The 15,803-nt window shown below is 44.1% G+C and overlaps 1 protein-coding gene across 3 annotated transcripts in view; it reads left to right on the plus strand.

Annotated features, from left to right (window-relative positions):
* LOC142590703 (dermonecrotic toxin SPH-like) overlaps window positions 1–15,803 on the plus strand; it is a 188,361-nt gene that overhangs the window by 134,871 nt on the left and 37,687 nt on the right. For 2 of the 3 annotated variants that reach the window (XM_075703120.1, XM_075703119.1), the window contains exons 4-5: window positions 2,637–2,768; window positions 4,787–4,912. In XM_075703120.1, the coding sequence (XP_075559235.1) occupies window positions 2,637–2,768; window positions 4,787–4,912 (258 nt within the window). The remainder of the gene's footprint in view (window positions 1–2,636; window positions 2,769–4,786; window positions 4,913–15,803) is intronic. The other variant, XM_075703121.1, reaches the window with a different exon arrangement.

A 15,803-nucleotide genomic window follows, 5' to 3' on the forward strand; every position in this document is an offset into this window, starting at 1 on the left:
AATCAACACTGCCAACACGGGCTTAACCTCATCAAGACGGCAACACAACAAGTCTCAAGAATGATAAAGCGGGTAGCCACTAAAAGGACGGGGATGAAGGAATCAGACACCCTTCACCTAATCAGAAGTCTGGTGGTTAGCCGCTTCATTTACAGCTTGCCGTATTACGAGCTAACGAAAACAGAGAGGGATGCGATCAATTCGTGCTTACGGAAAGCATACAAGATCGCCCTACAAATTCCGCAATGCGCCTCAACCGAAAAACTCATGTCTCTTGGAATTCATAATACATTCGAAGAACTGGCAGAAGCTCAACTGATCACTCAAAGAAACAGACTCGCACAAACGACCACGGGTAGGAAACTCCTTGGCAGACTCGAGTATCACGAGTTTCTAGAAAAACACAACCAAGCTAAACCCATCTCCACAATAATCAGAAACAGCGTCAAAGTGGCGCCAATACCCAGAAATATGGACCCAACTCTACATGCAGGCAGAAGAGAAGCCAGAGCTGCATACATTGAGAAAACGCACGGTGACGAACCAAACTCCCGCTTCGTGGACGCGGCAAGATACCCAGGCAGGCAGAAAAAAACGGTAGCTGCTGTCACTGACTATTTGGGCAGAGAAATCGTTAGCGCCTCCACTCGCAACACCACTATCGTGGAAGCAGAAGAAATCGCAATAACCCTTGCTATCAAAGCGACGGAACCAAACCAACAACAAATAACCATCCTATCAGACTCTCTAGCGGCATGCAGAAGCTACCTCAGGGGACGAGTATGCACCGCAGCCTATAGGATTCTACGAGATATAAAACACCGAGCCAGATTTCACCTTATATGGGTACCCAGTCATGAGGGAATCAAGGGAAACGAAGAGGCTGACAGAGTAGCTCGTCCGCATGCTACACACCACGGGTGCTCACAGGACACCTCTGAAGACCTGATCCCGATTGACCAGAACTACTCTGCAATTTTAAACTACCACAGAGGAAATAGAATGAAACTACCACCCCCAGATAAAAACCTCAGTAAGGAAGAACAGGTTATATGGAGAAAGCTGCAAACGTATCCATATAACAACCTGCACATTCTCCACAAAATTCACCCTGAAAGATATGCGGACACATGCCCATGGTGCGGAGCCACGCCAACCTTTGACCACATCTCATGGGCATGCACGGCATATCCACAAAAGACAAACACAGCAATTACGGATCATACACAATGGGAGGCGGCGCTGTCCAGCTCACAGGAAGAGGTCCAAAGGGCCATCACCCGACAAGCGAAACGGCGCGCGGAAGCCAGTGGGGCCCTTGTCTAGGGGCTCCAACCATTGAGCGTTTTATTCTTCAATAAAGTTGTTCTATCTATCTATCTATCTGCTCCGTAGGCGAGTACTGGTAAGACACAGCTGTTATACACTTTCCCCTTGAGGGATAATGGAAACCTGCTGTTCATGATATGAGAATGCCTGCCAAAGCACCCCAGCAAATTCTTATTCTTTTGGTTATTTCAGTCTTATGATCCGGATCCGTGGTCACTATATGCAAGAAGTTGATGTATTCCTTTGCCAATGCCAGTGACTCGCTACCTATCGTAAACTGCTGTTGTCTTCAGAGACTGTTAAACATTATTTTACTTTTCTGCAGATTAATTTTTAGACCCACCTTTCTGCTTTGGCTGTCCAGGTCTGTGAGCATGCATTACAATTCGTCCCGTGAGTTACTAAGCAACGCAACATCATCAGCGAATCGCAAGTAACTAAGGTATTCTCCATTAACTCTTATCCCCAATTCTTCCCAATCTAGGTCTCTGAATACCTCTTGTAAACACGCTGTGAATAGCATCGGAGATATTGTATCTCCCTGCCTGACGCCTTTCTTTATTGGGATTTTGTTGCTTGCTTTATGGAGGACTACGGTGGCTGTGGAGCCGCTATAATATCTTTAAGTATTTTTACATACGGCTCGTATACACCCTGATTCCGTAATGCCTCCATGACTGCCAAGGTTTCGACGGAATCAAACGCTTTCTCGTAATCAATGAAAGCTATATATAAGGGTTGGTTATATTCCGCAGATTTCTCTATCACCTAATTGATAGTGGGAATATTGTCCATTCTTGAGTAGCCTTTATGAAATCCTGCCTTGTCCTTTGGCTGACAGAAGTCTAAGGTGTACGTGATTATATTTGCGATTACCTTAGTAAATACTGTGTAGGCTATGGACAGTAAGTTGATCGGTCTATAATTTTTCAAATCTTTGGCGTCCCCTTCATTATGGATTAAGATTATGTTGGCGTTCTTCCAAGATTCCGGTACACCCGAGGTCATGAGGCATTGTGTACACGGGGTGGCCAGTTTTTCTAGAAGAATCGGCCCACCATCCTTCAAAAATCTGCTGGTACTTGATCTTCCCTAGCTGCCTTCCCCCATTGCGTAGCTCCCAAAGCTTTCTTGCAAAGGGGGAAGGCAGCTGCGGAGGATCAGGTAACAGTAATACAATATAGAAAAACACATTTTTCTGTCCTGCACATAAAAATTTGCATGTTAACTTACTAGACAATTTTAGCTACTTTGTTCCCAACTATGAATTTCTGATCTCTTAGCTTTATTCCGTGGTTTAAGATTAGATGGGGCGAAGTACAAGGACAAACTGCTGTTGCTCTACCTTGATTTGAAGACGTCAGACATTGCTGATAACCGGAAGTATGACGCTGGGACAGACGTCGCTAACAAGCTTATTCAACATCTGTGGGTAAATGGTAAGCTAATATTGAACACTCTTAAACTGCATCCCTAAAAGTTTATATGAAACAAAGAGTGCAAATGGTCCATACAGATAAAGACTGACATATAAAACTGCAATAACCTGGGACTACAGTTTTATTTAAAAATGCAGTGTAGCAGAGTTTTTCATGTTAGCAATTAGCATGTACAAGGAGGATGTCGCCAAATTTTAATCTTTTCGTTCCTGCCGAATATGTTCTGTGGGTGTTTTCGCGAAAAGAAAAGAAAACTAATTATAATAGATTTTGTTGTTCTGCCATGGCAAATCCATGGTCATATTCTGAGGCTTGTCATATTACGAGGAGTGCTCCAGATCAGATCGCTTTTGACTTTCCGGGTTTCTTTACTGAGTGCCGAATGGACGGTACTCAAGCGTTTGTATTTGCGTGTAAATAATAGGGCCGCCAATGCCAAGAATCCACCCACGACCTCGAGGTCAGCAACGCAACGGTGGGCTGGGCTGCCAGGGCAGAACCGGAATAAAAACTTCGAAGAAAGCGCAATAGCACTGTCCTCACCCTCTGCAGCTGAGAATTTGTTGGCATCGGTCATGTATTTTGCGAAAAGATGGGAAAGAAGATGTCCACGAAGTGATATGACCGATATTGTGCACGACAACGTGAAATATATCGTTTGCTACGCGAGTTCCGTCTAAGCAGAAACATTTTCGTTTATGATACAAGAAACGAGCATAAAAAGCAATAACGTCTAGAGATAGTGAATTATAAGTCAATTTCTTTTGCCCAAATAAGCAGTGATGTTCCTGCGACGATTGTTGTTTATTTACTCAGTTTGCCTCATTTCAGCCAGTGGCAAAATAGCGCGGGAATAGTTTTGTCCTAATGCTTACAAACAACCTGTTGGGTGCCATTCTAGTCCCACGTTCTTATTTCCTATTCTTCAAAATAACGCTATTATTTATGCTTCTTGAAGTTGAGGAACTTTGCTTTTCTAAATACTCATGTTCAGACACACACGTAATTAATTAGGGCTATTTTTTGTGCAGCCTATTTTGTGGTGAGCTTAAACCAATGAACCAGCCCCGCTGAGAGCCACTAAGGCAATCTTATTTCGTACGTTTAAGTGGAGCCTGTACCTGGACGCGTTGGCAAGTATGTGGAGGTTCTGCAGCTCATCTCCGGAAAGCGACAATCAGACCCGCGACGCTCCTGTTGAGCAGACTCCTGAATGCAATTTGATCCAGATCGTGCATAAGCCGCGTTCTGCGCAGCATGTGTTATTTATGTAATTTGAGAGTTAGCCCTTAGCCCCTCATGGGTATTGCCGTTCACCACTTGCCTTATGCTGTGTACTTCATAAACCCTATGAATAAACGACTTGTAAGTTCATCATTGGCTCCCGCCACTTTTTTACTTGTTGCGTTTCACCGCGGTCTCCTTCGTATAGTTAGTTTAAGCCATTTCAGACATCTAGGGCGGATGATAAGGCCTGCTATACATGTTCCCTACCGTGCAAATAAGTTTATTTCGACATGCACCTATAACTGTTCTATAAATCTTGCTATTAAATGATGTACAGGCTGCGTCAATGCAGCAATTGGCTGCAGTGGTCTTTCGTTAGGTTTTCCTTTTTGATGCAGGCAAAGCCTAGCATAAATTTATTGCCACTTTGTGATCATCCTGCTTCCACCATGGTGATAACTTTCTTTGTGTGCTCTATATCTTCATTGTTTTAATTTATCAAATGACCTTGCGATTGTTCTCGAAATTTGATAAATGCGGCATGTTTTTTTTGCTAAAGATGTCTCACCACAGCTAACTACCCAGGCATATTTTCTCACAATTTCACGCCAGGTTTACCCGTTGGCAGAAGGCCGTGCCTCAAGGGAACATCACTGTGAATGCGCAATTTTGCTGTGTTATTGCGTATATGATATTCTAACGCATTAGGTTTCAAGCCTACACGTCCACATTTTTCATGTAGTTGTGATCCTTCGAGATATTAGCGTTATTCATCACACCTAATGTCCCAGTTTCAGACACCACCGCCCTCAACGTCCTGCTGTACGTAAGCAGCACTGATGACAGCGAACTCTTTCATGGGGCCTTAGACACATTGGCCAAACAGGAAGACGCAGAGCACTGGATGAGACTAGTTGGTAAGCGTTCAAGTCAGGGGGGCTTTTTAGAGTCATTTCTTATGTGTAGGGTTCTCTTTTGCTCTCTAATTTGTTTTACCATACTGCAAAGTGCCATTACTAAAAAAACACGTGCCGGCAACACTTTGCGGTTGTTGCGACATTTGGTCGAACGTATTTCTCCAGTTGCAGAAGCTCAGCTGTGCACCTTCTCCTAAAGGGATTTATGTCATCCGAAACCAACGCACTTCGTTGTCATTTTTATTTTCAAAAAATTGTAGGCCAGATATATGATGCATGCCTAAATGTTAAACACGTTTGTAGGATTGTAAACTGGCGGCCGACCAGTTGAAGCCAACTACATCTGATTTGATGGTCGGATTTACCTGTTAGCCTATCGAGAGGCTAACATCTACTTATGCGTACACACCACCCTTTGTACAGACCGTACAGAGCGCCCTTTGTGTGTTTACTGCGAAACTATTACGTATGAGTAGTCAACTGCTCAACATCATGCTAAATTAGGAACCATTGCTACAGTATAATATATTTATACGGCACCTGTGAAATTACATCTCGCGCTCGTTAAAAGTGTTGACTGCGTTAGTGTAGTCGTTGATAAAGGGAAAATCAAACATCCACCCGTTTGTAGCAATTGCTACAAAGGAAACCCATACGGGTTCCTCGAAAGAAAAGCCTCAGAGTTGAAGAAAAATTCGTCCTGGTCCGGGACTCGAACCCAGGACCACCGCCTTTCCGGGGCAGCCGCTCTACCATCTGAGCTAACCAGGCGGCTAGCAGATGGCAGGGCGAAGTCGAATTTGTCGACAACACACGAAGCAATTGCTACGAACAGGTGGACTTCTGATTTTCCCTTTATCAATTACTTCTCGCTACTTTGCGGGTTTCCGCTGAACGGCTACGTCAAACACTTACCTTTGCTTCGTGTGTTGTCGACAAATTCGTCTTCGCCCTGCCATCTGCTAGCCGCCTGGTTAGCTCTGATGGTAGAGCGGCTGCCCCGGAAAGGCGGCGGTCCCGGGTTCGAGTCCCGGACCAGGACGATTTTTTCTTCAACTATGAGGCTTTTCATTCGTGGAACCCGTATAGGTTTCCTTTGTAGCAATTGCTACGAACGGGTGGATGTCCGATTTTCCCTTTATTCATTACTTCTCTCAACCGTGCGGGTTTCCGCTGAACTACTACGTCAAACACTTACCTTTGTTTCGTGTGTAAGAGCAAAACGTTACAGTGAAACCTGCATCATAAACAAAGAACCTGAGCTGTAGAGAAGCCCTACTATGATGTTTCCCTCAAAGGCGTGTGTAGAAGCACTTGACTCTCAAAGTAACGTGCCAGCGCTGTGAGCCAAGTTCTCGCGCTTTATCAAGTGCAACCATAGTCCCCGCTCTTGCGGTCACTCTTTCTGTTTGCTATTGGCGAAAGTACTTTAGCAAAACAGGAAATGGGCGAAATAATATCGCACAAGTGTTTTTCACGAGCCGATATCGTACTCAAAAGCTCAGCCCTGGCCACTGCATTTTCTTGAAATGCAAGAAACCTCTTATGCCATTCACAACAGAAAATACAAAATCTATTCACTTCGATGGCGGGCATGTGACGGTGACTGCGACCGATGGCTTATCTGCGCGCCTGCCCCGCAGCCGCACCGAGCGTTTATGGCGAGAATTGACGGCGTTGAAACGTGTGACCAATTGGTGGAGTGGCAGCGAAGTTAAAAGGTTTGTAATGCTTTCCAAGCCCCAGTGTGACTGTGGTAACAAAAGCTTCGAACGATATCTGGTCGCGCTTGGTGGAAAGTATGACGACACAGAATGTTTTTATACAGTGGTACGTTTACTGCAGCAAATCTCACTCGCTGTCACTTCAATGTTCCATGCGTATGTGAAGTTGTCTTTATAGTGACACCAATTTTATTCGCGTCTTTGTCAATACAAGGGCGTTCAACTTATTACAATTATTTGTCGAATGATACCATGCTCATTTGTTCGTCCTGACGACATTCTATCAATATCTCTCTGTTATTCTTCTCGTAACACATTGCACTCGTGTTATACTCCAGCTTGTATAACTTCTGCTATTTAGATATGAGTGAGCTTCTATATTCTTTCGTACTTGCCATCTCTGATTTTGCCTCCTTTTTTGTAATCCATTGTTCACAGTGATGGTCATGTTAACTTGGCTAAAACACGTTGGCAGGCTAGTTGGTTAGAATCCATGGTAGAGTGTATAAGCGCGACTGGACGAGGACGAAGAAAGAAACAGATACACAGACACAAGCGCTGTGTCTGTGTGTCTGTTTCTTTCTTCGTCCTCGTCCAGTCGCGCTTATACACTCTACCATGGGTCATGTTAACGTTTGTGTATTATTGTATGGACGTTACTATACGTGTGACATTTTGCTTGCCTGATTTTCTTCTATGTACTGATAAGTTTCTCTTTGTTAAGGGCAATAAAAATGCCCGTATTCGATGTTTTTACAAGGTTATGTCAGGTATTTCCGACAAACAAGTACATAAAAATCGGCACTATCAGTGGATCAAAAACAGATCGTTATTACCTAATGAGGAAAGTTAATACAAAAATATTTCGACCAATAGCCTAAATTGCTGGTTGCCAGTCCCATACGAAAATGAGTAATAATATTTTACAACTGCTACTGGTAATAAATAAAAATATTTGCAATACATAGGTACTATATAGCAGCGAGCTCTAATTTTACAAGATTAACATCTATTTATTAATCTGCATACACTAGGTCTGAAAGGAAGACAACAGTAGAGCAAAGCAAAATAACTTATTCCCCGTGTGGTTACTTAGGTGCGCTAAATAGTTTTACAGCGTACACTGATGGGGGCCAACAGTACACGGTCGCCGCGATGGCCTCCGGCTGAGCAGTAGAAATGCGTCCCGAAAGCACCACGATGACGATATTTTACAGCGGTAGCCTGAAATGCTCCTTGACTCAAAAAATCCGGTGTAGGTGTCGGCTGCGTTCTTCATAAGAGAAAAATCAACCCGAACCACGCATCCCGGGCCATGCAGGCCCTCCACGTGGCGTATAGGCGTTATTGAAATAATTGAATTTCTCAAAGTAAAATGCGTAACGAAATTTCTAAAGCACGATTTCGACACAAGCTACAGACATGATAGCGTGTGATTGTACTTTGCATATAGGAGAAAATATAATTGTGTTACGTGGAAACTTAAACACACATCCCTTCTCCAACTGTAGTTGTAGGCCTGCCTTCTCAGGAGCAGCGCGCCCGGCTCGGTTCTCGCATCCACATCCAAATGGCACCCGCAGTCGGGGGGGGGGGGGGTGACGACCAGGAAACTCACCTTCGTGCATAGCGTTGGCCAGCAGTATGAATGAATAAATAAATTACGATTACATAAACGTTAGTTCCCGGTAAGGGTGAGAAGCCGCCACTGATTTTTAAATGATACCGCGTTCCACATATAAAGGTGAAGCTTAAGTGTTCCCCAAGTTTTTTTTATTTGCTTCTTGCCAAAAATTTTTTTAATGTTTACCATCACTCCTTATGACTGAAAATTCTAGAAAATAAAAAGTCATATGTGTGACCCTAACTACGTTTTCTTGAAGGATGGAAACAGCACTGGTACACCTGACACTTATTATTCATATGTTCTTATCATATTCTTTTCATCCGTTTTCCCTAATAAAAAGGTCCTTCTTCTCGAAATGCTCGAACAAGATTACTCTTTTATGCGACCCCGTTTATATTATACTCCTCTGTATTTCTAAAATCGCAGAAAAGTTCAAAATGTTTTTTTTTTCTTCTCGTATTGACAATAAGTCCAATGTTTTAAAGAATACTCTCTCAATCTCGAGGATAGTTTTATTCCGCATCTTTCGCCAGTCGTTAACTGCTGGAACGTTATCTACTCATTTGAAGATGACAAAGGCGGCGCCAGTATATGAAAGAGGAAATAAAGATTCGCCTGGAAAGTACCGCCTCCATTTACTTGACGTGTGTAATGAAGCAGACGAGCCCCTGTGTATGTGCCATCTGAAGAGGAAAACGAAGGGCCGCGCCGTGATCTCGAGCGACCCTCGTGCTTCGGACAGCCCTGGCAGTGCGTTGATTTACCTAGCGTTCCACAGTGTTGTGAACGAGAATAAACCTTATCGCACATGCATTTTTTTGCAATATGCTCGACTACATCATAGCTTCTCATATTTACGCTCACGTAGAGCCTAAGTGTTTCTTTCTTTTCTAACCTACACCAGTTCCCAAAGAGTTTTGCTGGCGAGTCTCATCTATTTGAATTTGCTGATGACTTGGAATTCAACATCAACAGTAACGTACCAACGTATCGACAGATTGCACGTTCCTTGTCTTTACTGATAATCAATCTCACTTGAGTTTTAAACAAGCATTGCTAAGACTATATTCGCTTAGGTTAGCTTAGGTCCATGTTTTCCGAAATTTCCAGAGAAATTTAGAGTATTTAATAATAATTCATCGCTTTGATCTAGGTAGTGCAAGGAAGCGTTCTAGGCCCCCTCCTTCTTCGAGTTTAGAATAATGGCTTGCCAGGCAACATATCACATTGTATGCGCATATTTTCGGATGATAGCACAATTTACCGTATGATATACACTAGTGACCACCTAGTCATTCAACAGGACGTGGAAAGCATTCGTGGGTGGTGTAAAGCACGGTTAATCACTGTAAACATTGCAAACTAGTCACCATTCACCATTATCCATTACCTTAACACTTCGGGTGGCTTTTATAATGTTGGTAACGACACTGGGAAAGAAACTATGCAGTACAAGTACATGATCATAAACTTAACCCGAAATCTTTCTTGGTCGTGCATCTGTGCTAGGGCATCAAATTTATTTACTCGCTAATCTACATATTTTTTCTTCTATTGTATTCCAGAAATTCATTCGCATGACTATAACACCCTCTGTACACCGTAATGTCTGAGCACGTGCTCGTGGGCGAGTTGGTTATTCATGATTACAAGGAAGGCGCCAAATAAAAGAACGGACGAAAGAAGGCAGCACGGGAGAACTACGCAGGTGCACTAACAACTGAGAGTCTCATTTCTTGACAAAGGAATAAATTGCTGCTGCCAAGAATAAAAAGAACGAGAAAAAAGACAAAACAATGCCGTCATCTGCATCGCACAACAAAAACACGATACACAACAGCTTTTAAGCGCCACTCTCAGGATGCGCCAGTTCGTTTGTCGATAGAGAAACTGAGGGTTAACTGATACACACATCTCCGGGCCTCTTGATCTCAAGCGCTTCCAATGCCTCCCTTGTCATTAGATCATCAGCCATGTTCAAAACACAGGTTCTCTTAAAACCTGGAATGCACCTATGAGCCTTACACTGAGCACTAATGTGACCGGAGAGCTGGTTTTCCATCCTATATCGATGCTCATGCAATCTGTCATACAGACATCTGCCCGTTTGGCCTACATATATAGAGAGAGAAGGAAAGACGGATAGGCAGGGAGGTTAACCATACTGAGTCCAGTTTGCTACCCTACACGTGGGGAGGGGAATGGGGAGTGAAAGAGGGAGAGAGAGAACTTAGGTGTAGGATGTCTATAGTCGGGCACTCAAGTCTATTGCCCTCAGGTAGCGAAAAAGCGCTCGAACTGCTTTCTGGGCCAATGAACTGTGAGGTCAGGCTCCGAAGATCTTCGCTTCCATAAATGGCCTGTCATCCAGTCTATTTAAGGCACACTGGAGAGTCACGTTGATTATCGAAGCGAGAACAGTGGCACAGAAGGTGACTGATGGTCTCTTCACACTTTCACTTAGCGCACATTGGTGAATCCGCCATTCCAATACGATAGCTGTAGGAGTTGGTGAATGCTGCTCCTACCCACAGCCGACACAGCAGTGTTGCGTCACGTCGTGGAAGGTTCGCTGGTAATGTAAGTTTCAGTGATGGGTCGAGGCGGTGTAAACGGCACTTAGAGTTCTGTGGTGTATGCCAGCAACCTAACGTGATTGTACGAGCGAGACTGCGAAGCTCTCTTGCAGCGTCGTCTCTGGATAAAGGTATAAGGAGTGTCGGTGAGCCAGCCTGGGCACGTCGGGCAGCTTCATCGGCGAGGTGATTACCAACGATGCCACAATGTCCCGGCAGCCACTGAAATATGATATCATGTCCTCTTTCAGAAGCGCAATGACAGGTTTCGTTGATTTGTGCCACCAGCTGTTCATAATTGCCACGTCGTAAACTTTGCAAGCTCTAGAGGGCTGCTTTCGAGTCACGAAATATTGCCCATTTGTTGGATGGTTCCGTCTCGGAAAATTCTACGGGCGCCGTTGTTCTACCATCTCAATCGGTCGTCATCAATTTTAAGACTTCACAAGTAAACGACATCTACAGGTTCTGAACTGGCCGCTCTTCGCGCTGCTGTCGAATACATTGGCCTACATATAATGAACCACACGACACGGGAACTGAATAAACTACTTTCTTTACACATCCGACATGCTTCTGTCGGTGTTTTTTTTGCGTACGCCTGATTGTTTTACGGCTTTCAGCATTCACCTTGGCACACATGAAACAAAGACGTTTCGGAGCGGAAAGTAAAACCCGAATACCAGCTCGTTTGCCTACTTTTTTCAGATTGTGAGATATGCCGTGAATATATGGTATGACAGCGCACGTAGCTCCAGAAGGTCCTGCTCGACCCTGGTCTACAATGTTAAGTTCCTTGAGCTGCCTGAGCATTTTTTTTTGCTACAAAGATGATCATATGGTGAGGCAAATGTGCCCCTTAAAGGCGACTGTCCTGATAATGAAAACTGCTTTGCAGCCGATGCGCACATGACTTGTTAAGCGCGTTGGTTAGACATGGCTGAATAATGCCTCTTTTTACTACATTTGAGTGAACTGAATTGAAGAAGAGGATGGGTTTGCTAGCCCTTGGTTTGAACTGCCAGCTCATAAGACACCAATGAGAAGCTGATTTCTAAATCTAATAATCTTAAACAGTTATGGACCGGAAGTTCGTGAGTCAGGGTTAGCGGATGCAAGTCTATTTTATACTCTGACAGTACTAATGAAGACTGCGTCTCCATTTCTAGAGTGTCACAATCTAAGAACACTAAAAAATCATCCACATGTCTAAAGATCTGCGTCACATTTGTCGCTGCTAAGCACTGCTTTAACAGGTTGTCAATTGAAGCTAAAAAGATGTCGCTTAAAACAGAGGCTATGCGTTAACCTAAACACACACCCTCTTTCTGCAGAAATATGTCATTATTCCATTTTATGTGCGTAGACTTCAGGTACAAGAACAACAGTTCAAAAAAGGAACCTACTGCTATGCCTGAGGAACCTACTGCTATGCCAGAGTTCTTCTGGAAAGAAACTGCTTCAAATTTATCGATACATTCAGTGATGCATTCCATAAATTCCTTTGGTGGTATCGAGTAATACAAGTCTCTTATGTTAACTGAAAGGCGGATAGCATTTTGCTTTCATTTTGTGCGAGAAAATTTTTTGACGTGTTCCGAATTCTTCACGCAAAACGGGTCGTCAACGGGTAGTCTACTCAAATTTTGCTGCAGAAACAAGGAAACCGGCTTTTGCCATGACCCGTTCTCTGAGACTATGACCCGGAAGCGGCAATTAGACTTATGAGTTTTTCCGTGAAAAATACATCATGGCTCAACTTTTTTTGCAATTATATTGCGGTCATCAGTTTTGTTAAATTCAGATTCTTACAAAGCTTCCTGGCGTTACTGTTTACTTCTACAAGAGACCCTTTTCTGCACTTCTTAAAAACCGCCGTGAGGGCTTCTGAAGCTATAGATTCATACGTTTCTTTCGGCAATACAACTAAGCCACCTTCCTTATGCTTCAAAAGAGACAAAGATTGTCCTTTCAAATAACTAACTGTTGTAGCTAGGGGAATCTTTCGAACAGATGTCTTATAGCGTGCGAGGAAATCCACGCCTTCAGATGTGTACCTTTGCTGTTCTAAAAAAATTCTATCCCCCTCTTCAGTTGACATAAAAGACTTGTATTACTCGATACCACAAAATGAATTGATGGAATCCGTCATTGAAAGTATCTATAAATTTGGAGCAGTTGCTTTTCAGAACCCTTCTGGCTAGAAGTAGATTCTTTTTTGGAACTGTTGTCCTTGCACCGGAAGGTTACGCACATAAAATGGAATGATGACATCTTTCTACAGAAATAGAGTTTGTGTATAGGTTCATGTATAGTCCCTGTATTAAGCAACATCTTTTTATCTTCAAAAGACAACCTGTTAAATCAGTGCTTATCAGGGTCAAATGTGATGCAGATCTTTAGATTTTTGGATGATCTTGAGTGTTCTTAGATTGTGACAGCCCAGAGTTGGAGACGCAGTCATCATTAGTACTGTCAGAGTTTAAAACAGCCTTGCATCCTTGGAAATCACCTTCTCATCATGTCATATGATCTGGCAGTTCAAGCCAAGGGCTAGCAAACCCATCCTCTCCTTCAATTCAAGTCACTGAAAAGTAATAAAAAGAGGCATCATTCAGTCATGTCTAACCAACGCACTTAACAAGTCATGTGCGCATCGGCTGCAAAGCAGTTTTCATTATCACATAGATAGATAGATAGATAGATAGATAGAGATAGATAGATAGATAGATAGAGATAGATAGATAGATAGATAGATAGATAGAGATAGATAGATAGATAGATAGAGATAGATAGATAGATAGATAGATTTCATTAAAAGAATAGAAAAACCGCTAATGGTCGGCAGCCCTAGTTCATGACTCCGCTGGTTCTTGCCATCTTCGTAGCTCTCTCTATCAGCTTGAGCTGGTCGTCGAGGGCCGAGCTGAACAGCAGTGCTGTTACGTTTTGGCCCAGCAGGGCTCCGAGCCGAGACAGGAACACGACGCCGAACGACGATACTTTATTCCGGCATAGCTGCTGCCGGTTGATACAAAGCAACCACGGCGTGGCTGCGCTGCCCTCTTTACCAGCCTCGCCTTCACAAAGGGAGAGGGAAACACAACCCTTCCCACGAGGAGAACCATGCGCGACAGCACCTTATCTCGCTGGCAGGCTCGCCGGGCTTCGGCACTTGGTGTAGGCAGACGCATGCGCGTGAGCGCAACAGCTCCTCCCCACACAAGAAGATTGGGGGGGGGGGGGTGCTCCCAGAAGGTCCACACTACGACACAAATTACTTCCGAACGTTTGTCGAAGTTTGGCAGAAGAACTGATTCGGGTTTCCCTTGAAGCAGTTGAAGCGGGCGAAGTGTCGGAAGGTGAGCCGAGGGTACGGAGTGATTGCGGCGTACAGGGCGCTACTCATGCGTAAATGGATCGGGCGCCAGGACCTCTGGTGACCCCAAATGTTGCCCCTTTGCCGAATTAGGCACATTCTTGACAGATGAGCCCTTGGTGTGACGTGGTTCTGGAGTCTTGAGCTACTCTTCAGTAGATGGATCGGGCAACCGGTTCTCAGGGGACCGCAGACGTCAAAAGGTTGCTCGCGGAGGCGTCCATGGACAAGCTCCTGGGCATAGGCAAGAAGGCAAGCCCCCGCAAGACCCACAAGAACCGCCGGATGTGACCCGGCCCGACCCCCTATACACAGAGGGTTTTGGAACATTTCTAAAAGGAACAGAACTGATGACCAGCGAGGACGCCCGACAGGCGCAGGCCGGATAATGAATACAGAATGAATGCTCTCTGCATTACTGCCGAGTGACGCCGAGTGAGAGAAGGTCCTGCTCAAGCCATCTGCATTTGAATGCAGAGATCCTTTCTTGCGTTTTACCGTGAACGCGCACGGTGGCAAACCAAGGCTCCAACGTAGCAATCTACTGTTTTTGTTCGACATTTGTTGAAGCCATGCGAGCGGCCTATGATCGGTAATTAAAATAAATTCTGAACGTGACAAGTAGCACGAGAGCTTCTCTGCAGCCCATAGCAGGCCCGCGCATTCTTTTTCTGTAGCACTGTAGGCTTTCTCGCGAGCAGACAACTTTCGGGTCACGTAAAGAATCGGATACGCAATGTGTCCTGCATACCCAATGCCTCATGACTTCGAGCGTACCGGAATCTTGGAAAAACGCTAACATAATTCTAATCCATAAGAAAGGCGACTCCAATGACTTGAAAAATTACAGACCAATCAGCCTACTGTCCGTTGCCTACAAAGTACTTACTAAGGTAATCGCAAATAGAATCAGGAATACCTTAGACTTCTGTCAAGCAAAGGACCAGGCAGTATTCCGTAAAGGCTACTCAACAATAGACCATATTCACACGATCAATCAGGTGAAAGAGAAATGTGCGGTATATAAGCAACCCTTATATATACTTTTCATTGATTACGAGAAAGCGTTTGATTCCATCGAAACCTCAGCAGTCATGGAGGCATTACGACCCAGGGTGTAGACAAGCCGTATGTAAAAATACTGAAAGATATCTATAGCGGCTCCACAGCCACCGTAGTCCTCCATAAAGAAAGCAACAAAATCCCAATAAAGAAAGGCGTCAGGCAGGGATATACGATCTCTCCAATGCTATTCACAGCGTGTTTACAAGAGGTATTCAGAGACCTAGATTGGGAAGAATTGGGGATAAGAGTTAATGGAGAATACCTTAGTTACTTGCGATTCACTGATTATATTGTCTTGCTTAGTAACTCAGGGGACCAGCTTCAATGCATGCTCACTGACCTGGAGAGGCAAAGGCAAAGTGTGGGCCTAAAATTAATTTGCAGAAGACTAAAGTAATGTTTAACAGTCTTGGAAGAGAACAGCAGATGACGATAGGTAGTGAGGCACTGGAAGTGGTGAGGGAATACATCTACTTAGGACAGGTAGTGACTGCGGATCCGGATCCTGAGACTGAAATAA

This window comes from Dermacentor variabilis, chromosome 8 (genome assembly GCF_050947875.1).
Source record: "Dermacentor variabilis isolate Ectoservices chromosome 8, ASM5094787v1, whole genome shotgun sequence".
Classification (NCBI taxonomy): Eukaryota; Metazoa; Arthropoda; class Arachnida; order Ixodida; family Ixodidae; genus Dermacentor; species Dermacentor variabilis.